This window comes from Delphinus delphis, chromosome 5 (genome assembly GCF_949987515.2).
Source record: "Delphinus delphis chromosome 5, mDelDel1.2, whole genome shotgun sequence".
Classification (NCBI taxonomy): domain Eukaryota; kingdom Metazoa; phylum Chordata; class Mammalia; order Artiodactyla; family Delphinidae; genus Delphinus; species Delphinus delphis.
This window is the reverse complement of record NC_082687.1, coordinates 134,332,105-134,351,814: the sequence shown is the minus strand read 5'-3', so window position 1 is coordinate 134,351,814 and position 19,710 is coordinate 134,332,105. Positions and strand designations below refer to the sequence as shown.

Below are 19,710 nucleotides of genomic sequence, written 5' to 3'. Positions count from 1 at the left end.
CACGTCCGGTAGACCGATACCCGCCAAAAAATTGCTCTGACCCACCTCCTCACATCCCCACCTTGTGCGGGCTCGGGAGTAACGGTTCTCGAGAGGGTCCCTTAATAACGTGGAGTGGCCTGGGGGGGGTGTTGCTCTCGGGGGCCCGCCTCCCTTTCCTGGTTCAGTGGGCGGCTGTGGAGAAGTAGGCTTATGCCCCTTGCCTCGTGGGTGGGTTTTTCAGGGGGGAGGATGGGAAAGACACGGAGTATGTTTTGTACCCCTGCGCTGGAGCGTTGGGGCGTCAGAGAGGAACGTTTATTTTTGTAAACAGCGGGTGAAGGTGGAGGAGCGGGGCGGGCGGGAGGGAGTCTTGGCCCCAGGGAAGTCTCCTCACGGAATTGCCCCCTTTCCCCCTCCCCCCCAAGCCTCCCACCACAGCGGAAGCGCCTCGGAGAGGACAGAACGGCTGGGATTGACAGGCCTCGGGTTCCTATCCGCTCGCTGCGATGTTCCGAATAAGAGCGTTGGTTTCTGGGGGCGGGACTCCTGGCCCGCGGCGGGCCAATGAAGATTGGGCGGGAGTGAAGCTGACAATGTACGCATGGAATTGGAGGGAAGAGGAGTGTAAACACGGAAGTGGCCGCGGCGGTGGGGGATGTGCGGCGCCACTGCTGCAGCGGAAGGGCACGGACTTAAGTTACATAGAGAAAGCGGCTTTACTTAATAGCAGACAGCGCAGCGAGGGCCCTGAGTCGGCGTAGCGGAGCTTGAGTACGGTTTACCTACTGCAGTGAGCGTCAGTGTTCCTTTCCCTGGCTTCTCTTTCATATCGCCATCGATGGGAATTGGAAGATGGGGAAGAGTCACCGACGAGGATTGCTGTAAAGGATCTTACCGGCTGTTTTCCATCCACTGTTTTTAGGTTGGGGAGTTAGTCGTTTAGTTGGTGAAACTCTTGTGATTCAGTTCGTTTGGGAGAAATCATAAACTTACATGTACCCTTAACAGAACTTAATCTGTAAAATAGAACGCTACACGGTCCCGAAGAAAAAAAATCACAGTTCACTGAGTAGTGATTAAAATGCATTTGACAGTTATTTTCTGATTAGAGCAAGAACTTAAATATTAGGGAAAAGGAGGCAGAGCACAATGAGAACTTGGTCTCTTTGTGTACGTTCAGTCCGTTAATACTGTATGAATTAAGAGATGGAATTTTGGGCTTTATATTATTGGTACTAACAACACTTTATGGATTGTTTGGGTCAGTAGTGCTGAACATGGACCTTTCCGGAAATGTTCCCAGTGGTTGTGAGAACCTTAGACTACTCCACGCAGTTAGAATTTTGTAAAGGTAAAGGTAAGAGGGCTTAATTTTGCCAAGAGAAGGTATTTTTGTCATATAAGCTTTCGCAATCATCGTCACAACTGAACGTTACCTGTAGATATTTTGCTTGGAGTGGATGCATATACCCAGTTTAACATATGTAGACAGCCTACGGTTCAAAAATACAAACGTTTTATCTTCTTTTCATCAGGGTTTTGTTTTTTAAGTTTTCCCGTTCTACTGCATTTCCTTAGTACATAGAAACCTTACAGTTGAAATTTCCTTTGTGATTATAATGTTCTGTAAAGAATACATATTACATATAATTGTTTTCACATTATTTTCTCAAGTCATATTCGTGTAATCTGAAGTTCCTTTATAAACCCTATTTTAGAAGGAAATTTGAGACAGGTTTGCTGGTTTATCCAAGGTTTATTCAGTGAGTTAAAAGTGGAGGAGGAAAGGTGGCCCAGAAAATGAAGAATCATGGATCTAAATTTTTATTGCTGCCAATTGCCAATGATGTTGGGAGGGTAATGTTTGTAAGGTTTGTATTTGTATATGGACTTAATGGTATCTTTTCATTCCCTTGAGGGAAGTCATCAAGTGTTAGACGTAATTCTTGCTCACGAAGATTTAGTCTAATTGAGGAGACAGATGAAAATCTGTATCATATATAAATGTTAATATAACTACAGGGATTGCTGTATGGGTTCCTGGTAAGTGTAGAATGCTATTAAGGAAAACTTCTAGAGGAGATAAGCTTTAAATTGAATATTGTTAGCATAACTGTTGTTTCTAAGTAAGTATAAAGCGCTTAGAATTCCATTACTGTTAGACGTTAAGATGCTAGAGGATATAGTTTTGCTTTTATTTTCCTCCCTTCAGAGACTTAACTATCAACTTTAGCCATCAGCTTTCGCTTTAGTTATCAACATGTATGCTGTCAGAGGCGTTTGAATAAAGAATGAAATACATAAGGTTATTTACTAAAAATCATTTTCACATACAAAATATTTTTTGTGGTAAAGACTTGATATACTTTATAAAACTTTCACTGACAACATGGTGTCCGACCGAGAAAGAGCCTTGGAAGAGCCTTGACCCTGAAGTCAGGAGATAAGGATCTTCATCTAGCTGTCACTAAACTAGCTCTTTAAGGCTTCGTTTTCTGTAAGAGAACAGCATTGACTAGGTGATCCCTAATAACTTTTAAAACTCTGAAACTATAGGTGGCTCAGAAATATTTAATGGAAAGCGAAGGTCCTCTTTTTGCTTGGATTTCTTTACATTACACTCTATGAATTTGTCTGTAAGGTCGTTATGTAATGGGGAGGGGTTAATTTCTTCTGCCAATCTTTGGACCAAATTGGAGTTTGAGGCCATGTCTGTACGTTGAATAAGACTATGATATAGTTTATTTAGTAAATTAAGCTCATTTCTAGTCTCTAGGAAAATATGAATGTTACTTTATTAATACTTATGCGAAAGCGTTGTGTACACGTGGCCTGACTTTTCTGGAAGATTGTCAATTTAAAATATTCTGCCTTCGTATTCTCAAGTGTACATTCCTTGACTTTTTTTCTTCCTTTTTTTGAGAAATTGAAAATTGAGAAAGTGGAGAATTTGAGAATTGAGAAATAGCGTAACTCTTAGGAAAGAAGTATTGTTCTACTTTAACACGGTTATTGAATGGAAGGGGGAAATTCTTCTGGAAATGCAGCCTTAAGTATTTTTACGGACAGAACAAATCTGTCTAGTTTGTCAAAATTCATCATGAAATTTGAACTAGAAAATCTTCTAATTTACTATAAACTGGAATATATGGTATCAATCTTGAAAAGACCATCAATTTGAAAAAAAAATTTATCAGGCTATGAAAAGATGAAGGATGCGTTGAAATAAAATTGGAAGAATGGCATAAATTTTTTAAAACTTTATTTGGAAATGTGTTTAAGAAATTACTCTTTAGAATTCATTGCAGCATTAGTACTAAAATTCATACAGAAATTGAGTGAAAGAGTAACATCAGTGTGTAAAGAGTCATTCAGGGTAATCCAACATCAGTTTCCTTTAGGGACAAATTTAATTGGTAGAGAGGCAGGCAGGAGAGTGTTTTTGATTTATGAAGAGTTTAAAAAAAAAATCCTTCATGTGTAAGTCGACAAAGTACTGTTGTACTTATGGAAATGGAATCATAATTGTTCACCTACACAGTGATTTTATGTTTAGAAGCTAAAACTTACAGAAACATGAGGATGGAATTTGGGTGTTGTTGATTACATTAGATAATAAATTACAGCTGCAGTTCTTTAATACTAAAATCTCTGGTATGAGGGATTCTGGGAGTTCCCCAGACTCTTTCAGGGGGTCCGTGAAGTCAGATTGTTTTCATGGTAACGCTAAGACATTATTTGCCTTTTCACTTTCACAAGTGTTCACAGAAGTTTTCTAGAGGCTGCATGGCTTGATAGAACAGATCGGATGAAAAAGCAAGTATGAGAATCCAACTGTTTTCTACCATGTATTAAAAAAGATTTGCAAAAATGTAAAATAAAGCTACTCTCTAAATTGTTCTTTGTTTTAGAAAAGTTATTTTTCATAAACATATTACTTAAAGTTTTCTTAGCTTTAATTTCAAATAGGATAAGTATCTAAACATAGGACTTACATAAGCAAAATCTCTTTGTGGTCCTCAGTAATATGAGTGTAAAAGGGTCCTTTGACTAGAAAAGTTTGAGAATAGCTGAGTTACAGTTTTATTTAGTCTGTACTTTTCAGTACCATAGCCACTAGCCTCATGTGGCGATTGAGTATTTGAAATGTGGCCGATTAACCAAATTTTTAATTTAATTTGAACATAAAAACTGAAGCAGTGAAAAACTTCTTTACATGTTCTTCACATGTAAACCTCTTTTACATGTTGAAATGCCAGTGTTTTGGATATACTGGGTTAAATGAAAGGTATTAATTTCCCCTTCTGCTTATTTTCTTAACGTGGCTACTGGACCTTTAAAAATTACACGTGGCTCTCGTTATATTTTTATCAGACAGCGCTACTGTAGAAAATGATTTTATTCTCTTTCCCCTTTTAACCTTATAATGCAGCTGTATAGATTAGAAAAGTCAAAGGGGAACGGATACAGATGGAGTGCCCCAGACCTTTTACCTTTCTGTTTGTTTGTGTTCTTCACTCACCTATTAACTGTGAGTCCTGGGGCGTTAGAGAATAAGCTGTGGTGAGTCAGGTGTGGTAGCTGCGTGATGCCCTTGTAAATATTAGTTTATGGTCTTGCTTGTAGGGGAATACCACTATCACCTAATGAAGTGTTTTCTAATATTTTCCTATTGCTCTCAAATTAAATTGCTGTTAATTTTTATTTTTGACTTTTAAGAACGTTGTTATGAACTAGATCCATTGCCAGCATTCTCTTCTGCAAAGCTGAGAGGTATGTCTCTTGTCAGACTTAATTACCAAGTTTGGTATTTAGTAACAGCTGTCGAGTGAGTCTGGAATAGTCTCCATACAAACACCAGTTGATTAGAAAGCTAGAAATGGAACAATAAGACTCTGAACCAACGGTAAAGGAGGGCATAAGCAAATGTAATTTTTGACACTGATTAAAATTAAAATAGTTTGGAAATTTATTTGGTATATTTATTTCTTCAAGGAATATTGACCAGACCAGTGCCACCGACTGGGGGCAACTAGAAGATGATACCTGCCAGATTACTTTTAGCTGCATTGTTTGTTTTTTAAATGAGTTGCTTATTTTTTTAAACTCCCATAAATTTCATAAGCAGGCCTAGAAAGACACCAGAAAATCAAGCTTTAAGTAAGAGATAAGTAAGGAATTCTCAGCCCTCACTTGTAAGTTTGCTTACTTCGATGGCACAACAATGTTATGTTCCTATTTATCCTTAGGAGTTGTCCAGAATTTTAGTTTAAATTGTATTTGAATTATTGATCTGAATAAAATAATATTGAAAAGTTTTTAAAAATTATGGGAACTTGAATAGGAAAAGTATTTCTTAAATTTCTGTTACCAAAAACTGCTTGTTGACTTACGTCAACAAAAGACAAGTAAAAAGAGACAGAGCTCGCTTTTAACAAATTGGGTTAAGTATTCTTGGAAACTGTCAAATTATTTTGCATCTTTATTTTGTTTTGAAATATTTTACGTCCAGTTATGTTTTTGATACTCTGAACTATTCGTATAAGCTTCATGAGGCCAGAGCTCTGTTCACACTTGTGTCTCAGGTTTATAACAATCCTTTGTTGACTGTACATAGAACATTAGATCCGACTGATAGTTCGTAGGGAGTTGATGCATTTTTAATATATTCTCGTCCTGGATTTAAAGTGTAAAGGAGTGATTCTCTGCTGAAGTTTGTGTGGATTCTCTTTGTTTTACTCTGGATGTAAAATATTTCAGGGAAACAGCATTTTGAACTTAGGGAGAAAGGGGAGGTTGAGGTCGGAAATCATAGCAAGAACATTTTCACTGACATAACTAACATGAAGTCATGGTTTTGAAAACATACCTCAAACTACCTCAAACTAAGAGCTCAGGGCAGCACAACATATAGCTGTTGGCAAATTTCATTTTGTTTATAACTTAAAACATTAAAATATCTGGCAAAATTCTATTGCTGTATTATTATCAAATACTCAAAGCTCTTTAGTATGGTAGAGTTTTTAGGGTGTGTCTTAGTACAATTACGTAAGGAATTAGTTTACCCAGGATGGTTTATTAATAGTACCTAAGACAACAGCTAAATTGCAACACAAGCAGACTTTAAAGAGAATGAAGTTCCTAGAATAAACTTTTAAAAACCTGAGAATCTGCTTCCCAAGGTTCTTTAGTGCACGTGAGTACTGCAGGGGGAGGTACTTTGAAGAAAATACTTGAGAATGGTAATATATTTTATACTTACTAATAGTAAATTTCTTAAAGTTGAGCTAGAAGGACTGATTGAATCCTGTGCTTCAGTGAAGCTGCAGATAAGAGTAAGCAGGGTCACCTAAAGATAGATTTACTTAGAGGTTTGGCTGCCTCTCTGGAACTGTTTAGCTTTGAGCAGATTTCCATAAATGGAAAGAGCAACTGGAGAGACCGGGTACCTTGGTTGAGAGTGTGGATGACGTGCAGCAGGTGGTGAAGCAGTCGCTGGATTTTCTGTGAACGCTCTCCAAATGGCTGGTGTGTGAGGCCGAGGCCTTAGCACTCGGTGACTTTTGAGACTAAGTGAAAAAGTTGTTTTCAATTAAAAGTTTACTGGAAACAATTTTAAAAGATTCATATCTTTAGTGTTGTAGAACCTGTGAATTTATAATATGCTTCTATGAAATTTGTATAAGTATTTTCTTTTAGTCCTTTAGAGGACACCTTGAGAAAAATTTATCAAATTAGACACCGTTCACATATTCATGTTTCAGAACCTCTTACCAAGCAGAATATTTCAAGTCAGGATGTGAAATTAATTATATCATTAGGATAATGAATTTGTGCTTGAATTGCTATTTTTCCTGTAAGGTCTGTGGGTTGTCCTTAACTTCAAAACATAAAAGAAACACTTGCATGCCTCCTATATGAAAGGTCTGTGTTAGGAACCATAACAGATGTAAAGATGAATTAAGATAGGCCCTCCCTGATCTCACGGAGCTTAAATGGTGATAAGAAATTATCACCATTTATTGAGTTCTTATCTATATGTGAGATATTGTACGTGTTTTTTAAGGCAATCGCTGCATTTAATTCTCACAACTGTATGAGGTAAGTAATATTCCTGTTTGGTGAAAGAGGAAACTGAGCCTTACAAGAAATTAAATTGCTGGCCTAAGGTAACAGAAATTGTAAGTGGCAGAGACTAGAGCCCAAGCTTTCGAGGCTGGAAAACCAAACCACTGCTGTACACTTTACTGTTTCACAAATAATTTAATCAGCAAAGCATAAAGTAAGTGTTAGAAGAGAGTTACAAGAGGTGGTAGAACTAGAAAAGGCTTCATGGAGAGGAAAAGAAACACAGGCGCGCTCGCTCGCTCTCTCTCTTTTTTTTTTCTTTCTTTCTTTCTAAATTTCTTGGGTAAAACCCAGCAAAGTCCAGAGAGATCTTGAAGAAGAAAGCAGTTACTGTGAAGAAAATTCCCAAGTTCTCTGGTGCACTCACCAGGAGGGTCTGTAAGAATTGAACTGATTGATTAAACTAATTTAGAAATACGAGTTTCTGACTGATTCTGCTAGGTGTTTACTTAGCAGTATATTAAAATTGCAATTGACCTCATAGGACTGTTAATCTACAACCATTCTCCCTCCCCTACCCCGCAAGTTAGTTTTGGCCTAAGATTGATACAGGATTCAAATTTCAAGGGTCTTTGTTTTCCTTTGGATAAGATTCAGAAATTTCTAATCAATCTCAATACTTGCTTTATAATCAACATTCATTTTACAAAGTATAGATACTAGGTTGTTTTGGTTTTAAAGTTATTTCTGTAAGTAATTTATATGGGCTAATATGTATTAATGACTCATTTAGAGTTATTAACGTGAGAGTTTAATTTAATAACGTACGTGTTCAGTGCATTTTTATTGAGTAGAGCTTATTTTCCCCCCAGTGGAAGCATCAGTTCATAGCAGTAATGCACACTGTACAGATAAGACAATTGAAGCTGCTGAAGCCCTGCTTCATATGGAATCTCCTACCTGCTTGAGAGATTCGAGAAGTCCTGGTATGTGAACTGTTCTTTTTTATATTAAACATATCACGTCACTTTACGTATCTAGAAAGAAAGTTTTTGTTTTTGTCTTTGGTAATCCAAGGGGATTGTTGGTGTTCTCAAAGTCTATAATACATAAATACCTGTGACAGCAGTAATTGATTTTTATTTGTCAATGTTCCCAAATCTTAAATACTTAATTTTCAAAATAAATGAAACAGAAACGCCCACTATAGACAGACAGATGGCTGCTACATAGCTGTTTATACCATCATGTCTTATTTCCTTAACTCTGGGTAAATTATAAACCTTAAGAGAATGGCAGATGGGAGCATTTGCCACCTATGACCACGTTCAGTCCTTCCTTCAGTGATAGATGGGCAGTGACCCCAGGGAGCGCTCCCTGAGGGAGGGCGGAGGTAGCTTCCAGTGTTTCCTCACACTCCCTTCAGGCTGCACGTTTTCCTTTTTTTGTTTTTTGTTTTTTTTGGCCCCCTTTTTAGAGACTGCCTTTGAGAGTCTTTCTGTCCTAATTTTAATGCCCAAATGTTAATTTGACTTAATACAGTTAAGATTGGCCCTTCTTTTAGGGATTTTCAACATATGTTAAAGATCAACCGTACTTTTTAGTTAGAGTAGGAATCCTGTGTATTATTCAGGGATATGAGAAGAAGATTAGGGCATACTGGTCAGTATATTAATCCATGATAGTATGTATTAATTGAAATAGAAATGTCATATCCTGGTTATTCATGCACATTGAAAGGAAGCCAGAGCAACATTATTGTATGTACTAGAAAATCTGTATGGACCATTTTAGTGACCCAAAATATCAGGGACTGCTCCAGTAAATAAAATTTTAAATATTGAAAGATGATATTCATTTGGCTGTAACGAGCAGGTTTTCTTTTCACATCTTGAAATGAACTGTGCTTGCTTTTCCCTAAACGTACGTTTATTACTCTAATGTTACACCAGGTGCATGTTCTTCCTAGTTAGAGAATAATGATGAGTGAGTGGAAGGAAAGTAATTATTAACTCACTATTATACTCTTTTATTTTCAAATGTTTTCCCAATTGTCAAAATAATCCAAAGTCTTCTACAGTGAACTTGAAAGTATCTAAAAGTGTGAAGCAGGGGGGTTGACTACTTATGATCTCCCCCTTTACCCAGAAGATTAACGTTTCCTTCAAGTCGATTTTCTTTGCATTTATTTACTTACATACTTTAGACCATATTGTATATTCAATAAGCCTTAACTTCCAAGTTTTTATCCTGCTTTGATGAATTCTTAATAACCTCACCCTACTAAATATTGAATTGTCCGTATTGAGAGGCATTAATGGGGGTGGGAAATTTTAATTTTTCAACTTTTTTTTATAGTGGAAGTGTTTGTCCCTCCTTGTGTATCAACTCCAGAATTTATCCATGCTGCTATGAGGCCGGATGTCATTACAGAAACTGTAGTGGAGGTGTCAACTGAAGAATCTGAACCAATGGATACCTCTCCTCTTCCTACGTCACCAGATAGCCATGAACCAATGAAAAAGAAGAAAGGTAGAGTGTATTTATACATTTCTGGGAAGTTGGGTGAAATTTTTTCTGGTATCTTTCTCCCCCCATCACAGGACGTAGGAAATATATGTGTAGATTTATGACTGATGTTATCTTAATTAGATATTCTCAAAGAATTAAGATTTTGTCTTTTAACATGTTCCTACTGTTTAAAGGAGTTAGTGTTTGAGCTTTAAAAGTAGTTGCCTGCAGAGTGAGATTATAATAGGTGCTTGATACACAGAAGGAAGGCCAGAGATTCACTGCCCATTTTTCTGCTTTCTGATCCTTTTAGGTACTTGGTTACCTTAAAAAAAAAAAAAAACAAAATTATTCCTGACTTTATGTTTCGTAATCTTACCTTCCTACTCTTTTTGTGGGCATTAAAGTAAAAAGCCCAGTTTTCTCCCCCTTCTCTTCGGCCTTAAAACACCAAGGTTGCACGTAGGGACTTGTGAGGGGAAATCAGCTCACCTCTGGGTAAAGAGCGTTTCCACTTGTTATTTGACGCCTGCTGAAGCTTGTGCTCCTCTGGTCCCAGTGGGTGAGGCACAAGGCTCCAGTCCATCTTCAGCATCCTGAGTGGGTTCTTTTTCTGTTTGAATCAAAGGTAAAACTTGAAAGAAATGAAATTCTGTATAAATGGGTATTCATCTAATTCCACTTTCTTCCCTGTCTCTTTCTTCACATTTTAGAATGGGGGAAAAGAAAAATCAAAGGCAACAATAAGGGAAAACTTGCTTCAGAAATAATGGTATTATCTTTGATTTATTAGGTAGCAGTGTTTCAAATTGCTGTGATGGTCACAGGACTGTGCCTCATTTGCCGTGAGGTACCCAGTGGAGAATAAGACAGAGCACCTTCCCTCTTACAATATAGATAATATGTATTTGAGAAAGGCATGAATGAGAGAGTTTAGAAGGAAGAATTACTTCCTGCTGTAAATGTTTAGAAACAAAAGGAATACATATAAATAGCCCTGTTTACCCACTGCCCTCTATAGCCTTCGGCTGGTTGTATCTTATGGAAGCTATTACAAAATACTTCAGAAAATTTTAGATTTAAATGAAGAGGGAAAAGACTATGAAAAGCTGAGATCATTTAGGGAACCAAGACCTCTAGATAAACAGGTTGATCTGCCTATGTGGTGGTACGGTATAAACCAGGAAATAATTGGCCAATTTAATACTAATCTTATTACGTATTTGAAAATAGGTGGTCTTAATGAATGACAATTTAAAAATGACATGCAACATCGTTAATTATTCATTTGTGGTTAAGTACCTTTGGGACATACAAAGTTAGGTAGGTATTTTTTAATAGTAGAGGCTTCTTTTTATTTCCAGAGCCTTTAATATACTAACGTGCATTGTAAATCTCCAAGAGAAGACAGCATGCAGTTCTAAAAGTTAATTTGACTGTAAACCGTTTTTCCTACTGATGAATAACCTATTTCTCATGTAATACCATTTGGGAAATGCTGCTTTATAAGAAAATGGGCCTTTTGGGGCTAACCTTTCCTTTAAGGAAGTTGGGCTTTTGTGATTGAATTTAGGAGACAGTGAAGACGTCAGTCTTATTAACTGACTGATTCGTACATATAAGTATTATTTAAATTGAGAAATTAAGCTCTGTTTTAACAAGGGAGACCAGTAAACTTTGTTTTAATTTTTGCCAAAGCATACGTCTTAATGAAATCCTATTCTAATCCTAGAATATAATAACTATGCTTTTTGACGTATAAATTAAGGCACTTTAATTTAGCTCTAGATAATCCTTGCTAATGAAGAGCAGAGACATCAGAAATCCCAGATGTTAGGACAGATCACCAAATCAGTAATAGTATATGTAATATTCCCAGTCTCTTTCTTGAGGCTTCCCCTCACCTGCCAGCATTCATCCGTCAGGGCTGAGGGTTGAATACAACACATTTCAGGCTTAAGCTTTCTTTACTGTAGAGAAGTATAGCTCTTGCTTTTCTGTTCATTGTGGATGCTAATCTCTCTGAGAGAGCCTTACGGCAGAAGTGAGGGGAGACAAAAGGAAGGGCGCAGACATCTACTAGACCTACGAAGTAATCTCTTGGAAGATTTTTTTATCCTTATAATGTACCTGCACGTTGAGGTGGGGAAACTTATGCTGAAATTCTGGTGAATTGATTGGCTCAGAGCAGTAGAGAGTGTTTAAAATAATATTTTTTACTTTTCCTCATTTGAGCTCAAAGGGCTTCGCAGATTATCAGATCCTCTGCAATCGGTAGGTAAAGCTTTTTCTAACAATTCTGTAGAACAGAAAACAAAAGTTTGTACTAGAATTTGTTTCCATTGCTACATTATTGGAAAAGGTTAGCAAATTGAGGCTCTGACCATGTAAATAATGGGTTAGTAGTGCCTGACTTGCCATGTACATTGACATTACTGTCCACTAACTGCTGTAATCTAAAATTGCAGAAGTGCTTTTCATGTTCTTTTAAAAGCAACTTTTATATACACTGAATATATTAATCCATAGATTAGTATCCAGTTTCATGAATAATATGTTATCAGAAAGCCTGCTATCATGCTTCTTTTTCCTGTTTTCAACGTGTGGTTTCAATATCTTTTATTTCCAGTTGGCCGTAAACCAAAGACCCAGCAGTCGCCAATTTCCAATGGGTCTCCTGAGTTAGGCATAAAGAAGAAGCCCAGAGAAGGAAAAGGTAATTTGGGGAGGTCTGTTTTGTAGGTGAGATGCTGTTTTTCTTAGTCAAGTACATTTGTAGGAAAATCACTTCTAGTACCTGCACACGTGAGAGTACTGTCTTTGGTAGCAGTTCTTAGTCAGGGCTGTATGAGCATCACACGTGGAGCTTTTTCAAACTATCTATGCGTGGTCCTTACCCCACTGAGATAAAACTGCAGGGAGTGGAGGTGGGCAAGCGCTTGAATTTGGAAAAGGCCCTACCTGCAATCTGATACACAGCTGTATGAAGAGCTGTGGTTCTGGAGGATAACGGCAGGCATCCTCATGGAGAGTCACTTAGAATTGAAGAAGGTTTACAAAACTAAGACTTCGTTTCTCCATCCTCTCTTAACTGATAGAAGCAAGGTGAATTTAGCGTTTCTTAACTGATTCAATGCAAGGTGAATTTAGTTTTCCAACCAGCAGATTTCAGTCATGTCAGTAAGGATCTTAGAACAAAAATTTAACATGTTTGCTTTAGAGTTTGTATATTCTCATTAAGCACAAAAATAGCATAAGCCTTCTGCATTCTCTGCTGTCATAATTTGTTGTGTAAGTTGATTTCAAGTGATCTTAGTAAGGGTTTTAGGTGTGTTCTGATAATCTGATAACCAAAATTTTATCACTTCCATGAATGTTTTCAATAGTTGGATACATTTTGGATTTGCATATTCAAATTTATTCCATCCTCAACGGGTAGTCCGATATATCTCATTGTAAATAATTAAAGCAAAAATTAAATCTCTAGTAAAAAAAAAATTAAGTCTAGTAAGCCTACCAAGAAATTTAGACAAAAAAAGAAAAAAAGAAAAATCCAGTTACAGTAAACCCTTATTTATTTAGGAACTGTTTATTCAATTTGGGACAGATTTAGGATACTTTTATTTTCTTCTGTGTCTTTGGTGGTTTTACATTTCTGGTATCTTAGGTTTTATCTTTTAATTTATATTGAAAACTTTAAAACTTACATAATAGTAGTATTACAAAGTTGAACTGTAAACATACAATTATTACTTTAAAAAATTATTTACTTATTTTATTTATTTTTGGCTGCATTGGGTCTTCGTTGCTGTGCGGGGGCTTTCTCTAGTTGCGGCGCGTGGGCTTCTCATTGCGGTGGCTTCTCTTGTTGCGGAGCACCGGCTCTAGGTGTGCGGGCCTCAGTAGTTGTGGCTCGCAGGCTCTAGAGTGCAGGCTCAGTAGTTGTGGCGCACGGGCTTAGTTGCTCCACGGCGTGTGGGATCTTCCCAGACCAGGGTTCGAACCTGTGTCCCTTGCATTGGCAGGGGGATTCTTAACCACTGCGCCACCAGGGAGGTCCCAGTTACTACTTTTTAAAAAATTATTCCCATCATCAGTGGTGTCTCTTGTATTCAAAGACCTTATGTTTAAAACTGGAAAAAAGTTTTGTGATAACCTATTTTTACCAGTCAAAAATCACCTTTCATTAAAATTTCAGTTTTGTATGATTAAACTTGAGGCAGCCTGGCAGCATGTGGAAATGTGAAGATTAAAGTGATTACAGTCATCCCTGGATTAAAAATCCAGTCAGTGTTTCCTCTTCTGCAAAATTATGACGATAATGTCTGCATAGACTTAGTAAACTACCTTGTCTGATAAAGAAGGCTTCCCTTTCGAATTCTGTTTTCCTTAAAACTAGAAATAGGATTGTTAATTTTAACTTGGGGATGGGAACTGGGGCGAAGCATTTAAAGACAACCTAAAGAATGTTGATGAGTCTGATTAATTCAGTAGACACAGAAGTACTCAGATCCCTACTGTGTGCAAGGCATTGTCTGTTGTACAAAAATTTCTTCCAGAATAAGTTCTTATAATCTTTAGGTCATAAAATAAAAATGCCCCAGATACATATCTTGATTCAGTTGAGAGTTATGTAGTTGAAAGTTATGCACGGTTTAATACTAAGAGTTTTTAGGTATGGATGCTGATGTACAAATGTAACATAGGAAAGTTGAAGAGATACAAATAGCATTGTAAAGTTGAAGGTTAATTTTTTAAAGTCAAGAGATGCACACGGGGCTCAACTATGGGTTAATGGATTGACTGAATTTTCAGGGAAATACAGGATGAAAATGAAAAGCTAGAGGAGAAAAACATCAGCGTTTCGATTGACTAGTAGCAGTGGCTTGATGTGGAAGCCTCCCACCTTCGAGGTTCTTCTCATGTAGCCCGTAACTTGGATCTGGATTTGAGGCTAGTAAAGGGTTATTGAGTAGGAGCCTGGAGATGACCTGGTGGCTCCCTGGTGGCATATGTATTCTGATCCTCTTCTCGGGACTCTCTTCTTCTTTCATCAATTTAAGAACCTCTGCACCTAGAGGCTTACAAAGGGAATAAAAGGAAAACAGCAGCCTGGTTTTAGTCTTCTGGTCTTCTCGTAACCACTGCCCACTACTCTTCCCCAGCCTTCCAAGAAAAGAAAAGAGTGATGCTCTCTTCTCTTTGGGACTAAGTTTCTTCTTTTACCTACCCAGAGTCCTTCCTTTCCTTCTATGCAAATCTTAGCCATCTTCCAAGACTTGATAATGCCTTAACAATCCGCTTTATTTTCACTCCTGAAATCTCAGACATTATTTTCTATCATTCATTTGAAATATAACTGTGCCTGGCCTTGTGTTATAGCTTATATTGTTTCAAACTGTTGTTTATTTCTTGAATTGTTGTTATTTACTAGACAACACAATTTGACACTGTACAAATGATTGCCGATCTAGTCAAGTATTTCATGACAGACTCTCAGTACACTTGTGCTTCACCAGTGGTAAATTAATTGATTTTTTATCCAGCATAAGTAAATATTTGCTTTTAATTATGTTAATGAATCGTTAATCAATGTCTATGATTGTTTTCAAAGGAAACACAACCTATTTGTGGGAGTTTCTTTTAGATCTACTTCAAGATAAAAATACTTGTCCCCGGTATATTAAGTGGACTCAGAGAGAAAAAGGCATATTCAAGCTTGTGGATTCAAAGGCTGTCTCTAAGCTTTGGGGAAAGCATAAGAACAAGCCAGACATGAACTATGAAACTATGGGACGAGCTCTGAGGTAAGAACCCAAAAGAAAGAGTTTTCAAACAAAACTTACATGTCTCTTAATATTGTCTATTAACTATTTAAAGAGAAGCTGTTAAAATCCCTTATTTGTTACAGCTTGTAATTTGGGGGGGATTTTCTAGAGGAGCGTCTTGTATTTGGAGGCAGGTGGGGAGACAGGAGTTTGGTCTAGACGGCTAAAATTTCAACACCATTGGAAAATCCATTTTTGTGGGAAATGTGCACCTTTCAGAAAATTAAACCCAAACAAAATACAGTTTCCAAATTGTGAATTTGCTCTTTAGTTCCTGCAAACTTATTATCATGGATTTATCTTGATATGAAACTTTCTCTTAAGTTTTGTCAGGTGGAGGAACCCACATAACTCTGTTATGCACGTGGCTTATTCTAATGAAGGGTATTTTGTAAATGAACATAGTTTAGTGACAGTATTCATATACGCCACAGATTCACTTCTACGAAGCATGGCTTAGGTAATTTTTCCACGTAACATCAGATTGTTTTTATAACCTATGTAAATCAGAACTAAAGTTTTACCAGTGTCTGTAAAATACAGTCGTCCCTCAGTATCTGAGGGGGATTGGTTCCAGGACCCCCCGCAGATACCAAACTCCATGGATGCCCAAATCCCTTTGGAAGTGGGGATAGTGCTTGCCTGTAACCCACTGCATCCCCTGTGTACTTGAAATCATCTCTAGATGACACGGAATACCTGACACAGGGTAAATGCTGTGGAAATAGTTGCTGTCACGTGGCAAATTCAAGTTTTGCTGTTTGGTGGAATTCTTTTTTCCCCGAGTATTTCTGATCCATGGGTTAGTTAATAAATCCATGGATGAGGAACCCAGGGATGTGGAGGGCCAGCTGTACAGTAGTATATTCTGTATTTAGGTTAAATTACTTCCTTTAAGAATGAGCTTTTAGCTACTTTACAGATCTCAAGGTTATATAAGACCGGTGGCACCAGGTTCTAATTTCATTCCTACTTCAAATTCTTAGCCTTTTGAACAATCCAGGCAGTGTGAGTTCCTCCTTATCTCTTACTAGAATCAGTGAATGTTTCTGTTAGCATCTCTTCTACATGGTGTTTTTGTTGGGGGGTAGGGAGGTGGGGAGAACAAATGTAATATACTTGATTTATTTAGTACTTTTTCCTGGCAGATATTATTACCAAAGGGGTATTCTCGCAAAGGTTGAAGGACAGAGGCTTGTATATCAGTTCAAGGATATGCCCAAGAACATAGTGGTCATAGACGATGACAAAAGTGAAACCTGCAATGAGGATTTAGCAGGAGCTGCTGATGAAAAGTCATTAGAACGAGTGTCACTGTCTGCAGAAAGTCTCTTGAAAGCAGCAGCTTCTGTGCGTGGTGGGAAAAACTCATCTCCTCTAAACTGCTCCAAAGCAGAGAAGGGTGTAGCTAGAGTTGTGAACATCACTCCCCCTGGTCATGATGCTTCGTCCAGGTCTCCTACTACTACCGCATCTGTATCAGCAACAGCAGCTCCAAGGTAAGTGAGGGAAACCATTAGTTGCAACGGGTTTAATTTTTAGAAAACTCTTTGGCAGAAATGATATGTTCCTTTTTTTAATATTTGCATTCTAAGAACTCACTGTTGTCAGGACTTTGAAAAGCGCTTGGCATTTTTAAATGTATTTTGTTGTTGTTGTCGAAGTAGATGTCTCCTCTAACCTGAATGGATTTTTAGGGTCTTACGGATGGAATTTAACGTAGGCTTTAGTTTGTTTGTTTGTTCGTTTATTTATTTTTGGCTGTGTTGGGTCTTCGTTTCTGTGCGAGGGCTTTCTCTAGTTGCGGCGAGCGGGGGCCACTCTTCATCGCGGTGCGGGGGCCTCTCACTGTTGTGGCCTCTCCCGTTGCAGAGCACAGGCTCTAAACACGCAGGCTCAGTAGCTGTGGCTCACGGGCTCAGCCGCTCCGCGGCATGTGGGATCCTCCCGGACCGGGGCATGAACCCGTGTCCCCTGCCTCGGCAGGCGGACTCTCAACCACTGCGCCACCAGGGAAGCCCTAGGCTTTAGTTTTTAAAATATATTCGTATCATGGTATTTCATACTCTAAACTTAAGGGGTTTTCGGTACATTTGTAAAATTTGGGAGCACTAGTTTTATATGTTTGGGATTTGCATTCATCTTTTTGCTCAAGAGACCTATTTTATAGTTTAACATGAAATATAATCAACTTTATTTTTCACCTCTACTAGGACAGTTCGTGTGGCAATGCAAGTGCCTGTTGTAATGACATCGTTGGGGCAGAAAATCTCAACTGTGGCCGTTCAGTCAGTTAATGCAGGTGCACCACTGATAACCAGCAGTAGCCCAACAACAGCGGCCTCTCCGAAGGTAGTGATTCAGACGATCCCTACTGTGATGCCAGCCTCCACTGAAAATGCAGACAAAATCACCATGCAGCCTGCCAAAATCATTACCATCCCAGCCACACAGCTCGCACAGTGTCAGCTGCAGACAAAATCAAACCTGCCTGGGTCAGGAAGCATTAACATTGTTGGAACGCCACTGGCGGTGAGAGCGCTCACCCCGGTTTCAATAGCCCACGGCGCGCCTGTCATGAGGCTGGCAGTGCCGCCTCAGCAGGCATCTGGCCAGACTCCTCCCCGAGTTATCAGCGCCGTCATAAAAGGGCCAGAGATTAAATCGGAAGCAGTGGCCAAAAAGCAGGAACATGATGTGAAAACTTTGCAGCTGGTACAGGAAGAAAAACCGGCAGATGGAAATAAGACAGTGACCCACGTAGTGGTTGTCAGTGCGCCTTCAGCTCTTGCCCTTCCCGTAACTATGAAAACGGAGGGACTGGTGACATGTGAGAAATAAAAGAGCAGCTCTCCCATGGGCGCTAGAATGTTAGTGCTAGTCCTGACATTAAGCATTTGCAAGGATGTCATCAAGAGAAGTCAGAAGACTTTAAAACATTTGTAATGCATATAAGAAAACAATCAAACTTACTGGAAGTAAATTACCTATCCCATGTTTCAGTGGGAAGTGAACTACATGTTGAGACGCTGACAGAAAACTGCCTCTTACAGTAGGAAACAACTGAACCCGTCAATAAGAAGAAGGATTGAAAGGGACCAAGCAACTCACTACAATATCAAGTTACACTAAGACTTGGAACACTAACATTCTGTAAGAGGTTATATAGTTTTCAGTGGGGAGGGATTGGGATGGGTGATCTCATTGTTACATATAGCAATTTTTGATGCATTTTATATGCATACCAGCAATTATTACTGTGTTCACACAGAACTCACTTAACTGGTGCTATGTGAAGACTGCTAATATAGGTATTTTAGAATGTGAATTGAAGAATGGATCCAAAAGCTTCAGAAAGAGAGCAAAAACGATCTAGTGCGATTTTTTTTTTTTTTTTTATCATATAGCTTAAGCTGAAAACAAAGGCCTTAGACTAATTTTCGGTTTTCTTTATTAAAATAAGCTAATGGCTTGTTTGTGTAAAGCTTTTTTATTAAAAGAAAAATTTTAAAAATCTTGTACCTAGCACAGTATTGTTATAGAATATACATGTAACATTTTATATGGTAGTTTAAGTCTGTCAGTTTCTTAATTGTGGACAAATTAACAGTTGGCTCTGGCCTTCCTTTTGCTGTAAACGTGCCTGTGTCACTCACTTCGCCCTGGCATCTGCGCAGACATAATCCGTTTCAGTTCTACTGTCACTTGGAAGTTAAGGCTCAGCATGAATTTTTGTCAGGTAGCTCTAATGCCTGGCGTTTTCTTTCTTCCTTTCTTTTTTTTTTTTTTTTTAGTTGAAGTTTAAGGGGAAAGTACCAGTGTTCAGATTTGAACTATAATAGTTTGTATATTCAACATTTGAAGTATATTCTATTTTGTTGTACTCTTGTTTCAAAGTGTATTCAAGTAGGTTTTCTGAAATATAGAAATGAAATTTATCTCGTCTCTGGTGATATTTATAACAATATTCAAAAGCTACTATAAGCATACTGTTTTAGTTACGAAGTAACAGAAGTCCTATTTCTCCTTCCCAACTACTGCGTGAAGAAATTCTACTTCTGTTTTGTTCCATTACATTAATATTTAGCAAGTCATCTGCATGTTTCCACTTCCTTTCTAATTACTATCATGTAATTATTATAATGTTCTACTTACATAATGAATTTATTATTTTAATGTTGGCCACACTTAATTTATATTTCAAATCAGACCATTTGTTTCTCATTCAGACCTTTTGAGGGTGAGGAAGAACGAATAATACTCGCGCCCTTGTACAAATTAGGAAGTGGAGGGACCAGAGGAACGTAATTTCACACCAAAC

The 19,710-nt window shown here is 38.0% G+C and overlaps 1 protein-coding gene across 13 annotated transcripts in view; it reads left to right on the top strand.

Annotated features, from left to right (window-relative positions):
* ELF2 (E74 like ETS transcription factor 2) overlaps positions 1 to 19,327 on the top strand; it is a 95,701-nt gene extending 76,374 nt beyond the window's left edge. For 6 of the 13 annotated variants that reach the window (XM_060012996.1, XM_060012995.1, XM_060012997.1 and 3 more), the window contains 7 exons: positions 7,923 to 8,036; positions 9,409 to 9,582; positions 11,797 to 11,835; positions 12,191 to 12,277; positions 15,176 to 15,368; positions 16,538 to 16,888; positions 17,603 to 19,327. In XM_060012996.1, coding sequence (XP_059868979.1) covers positions 7,923 to 8,036; positions 9,409 to 9,582; positions 11,797 to 11,835; positions 12,191 to 12,277; positions 15,176 to 15,368; positions 16,538 to 16,888; positions 17,603 to 18,230 — 1,586 coding nt within the window. In that variant the 3' untranslated portion in view covers positions 18,231 to 19,327. The remainder of the gene's footprint in view (positions 1 to 7,922; positions 8,037 to 9,408; positions 9,583 to 11,796; positions 11,836 to 12,190; positions 12,278 to 15,175; positions 15,369 to 16,537; positions 16,889 to 17,602) is intronic. The other 7 variants (XM_060012999.1, XM_060013003.1, XM_060013001.1 and 4 more) reach the window with 4 other exon arrangements.
* The last annotated feature ends 383 nt before the right edge of the window (positions 19,328 to 19,710 follow it).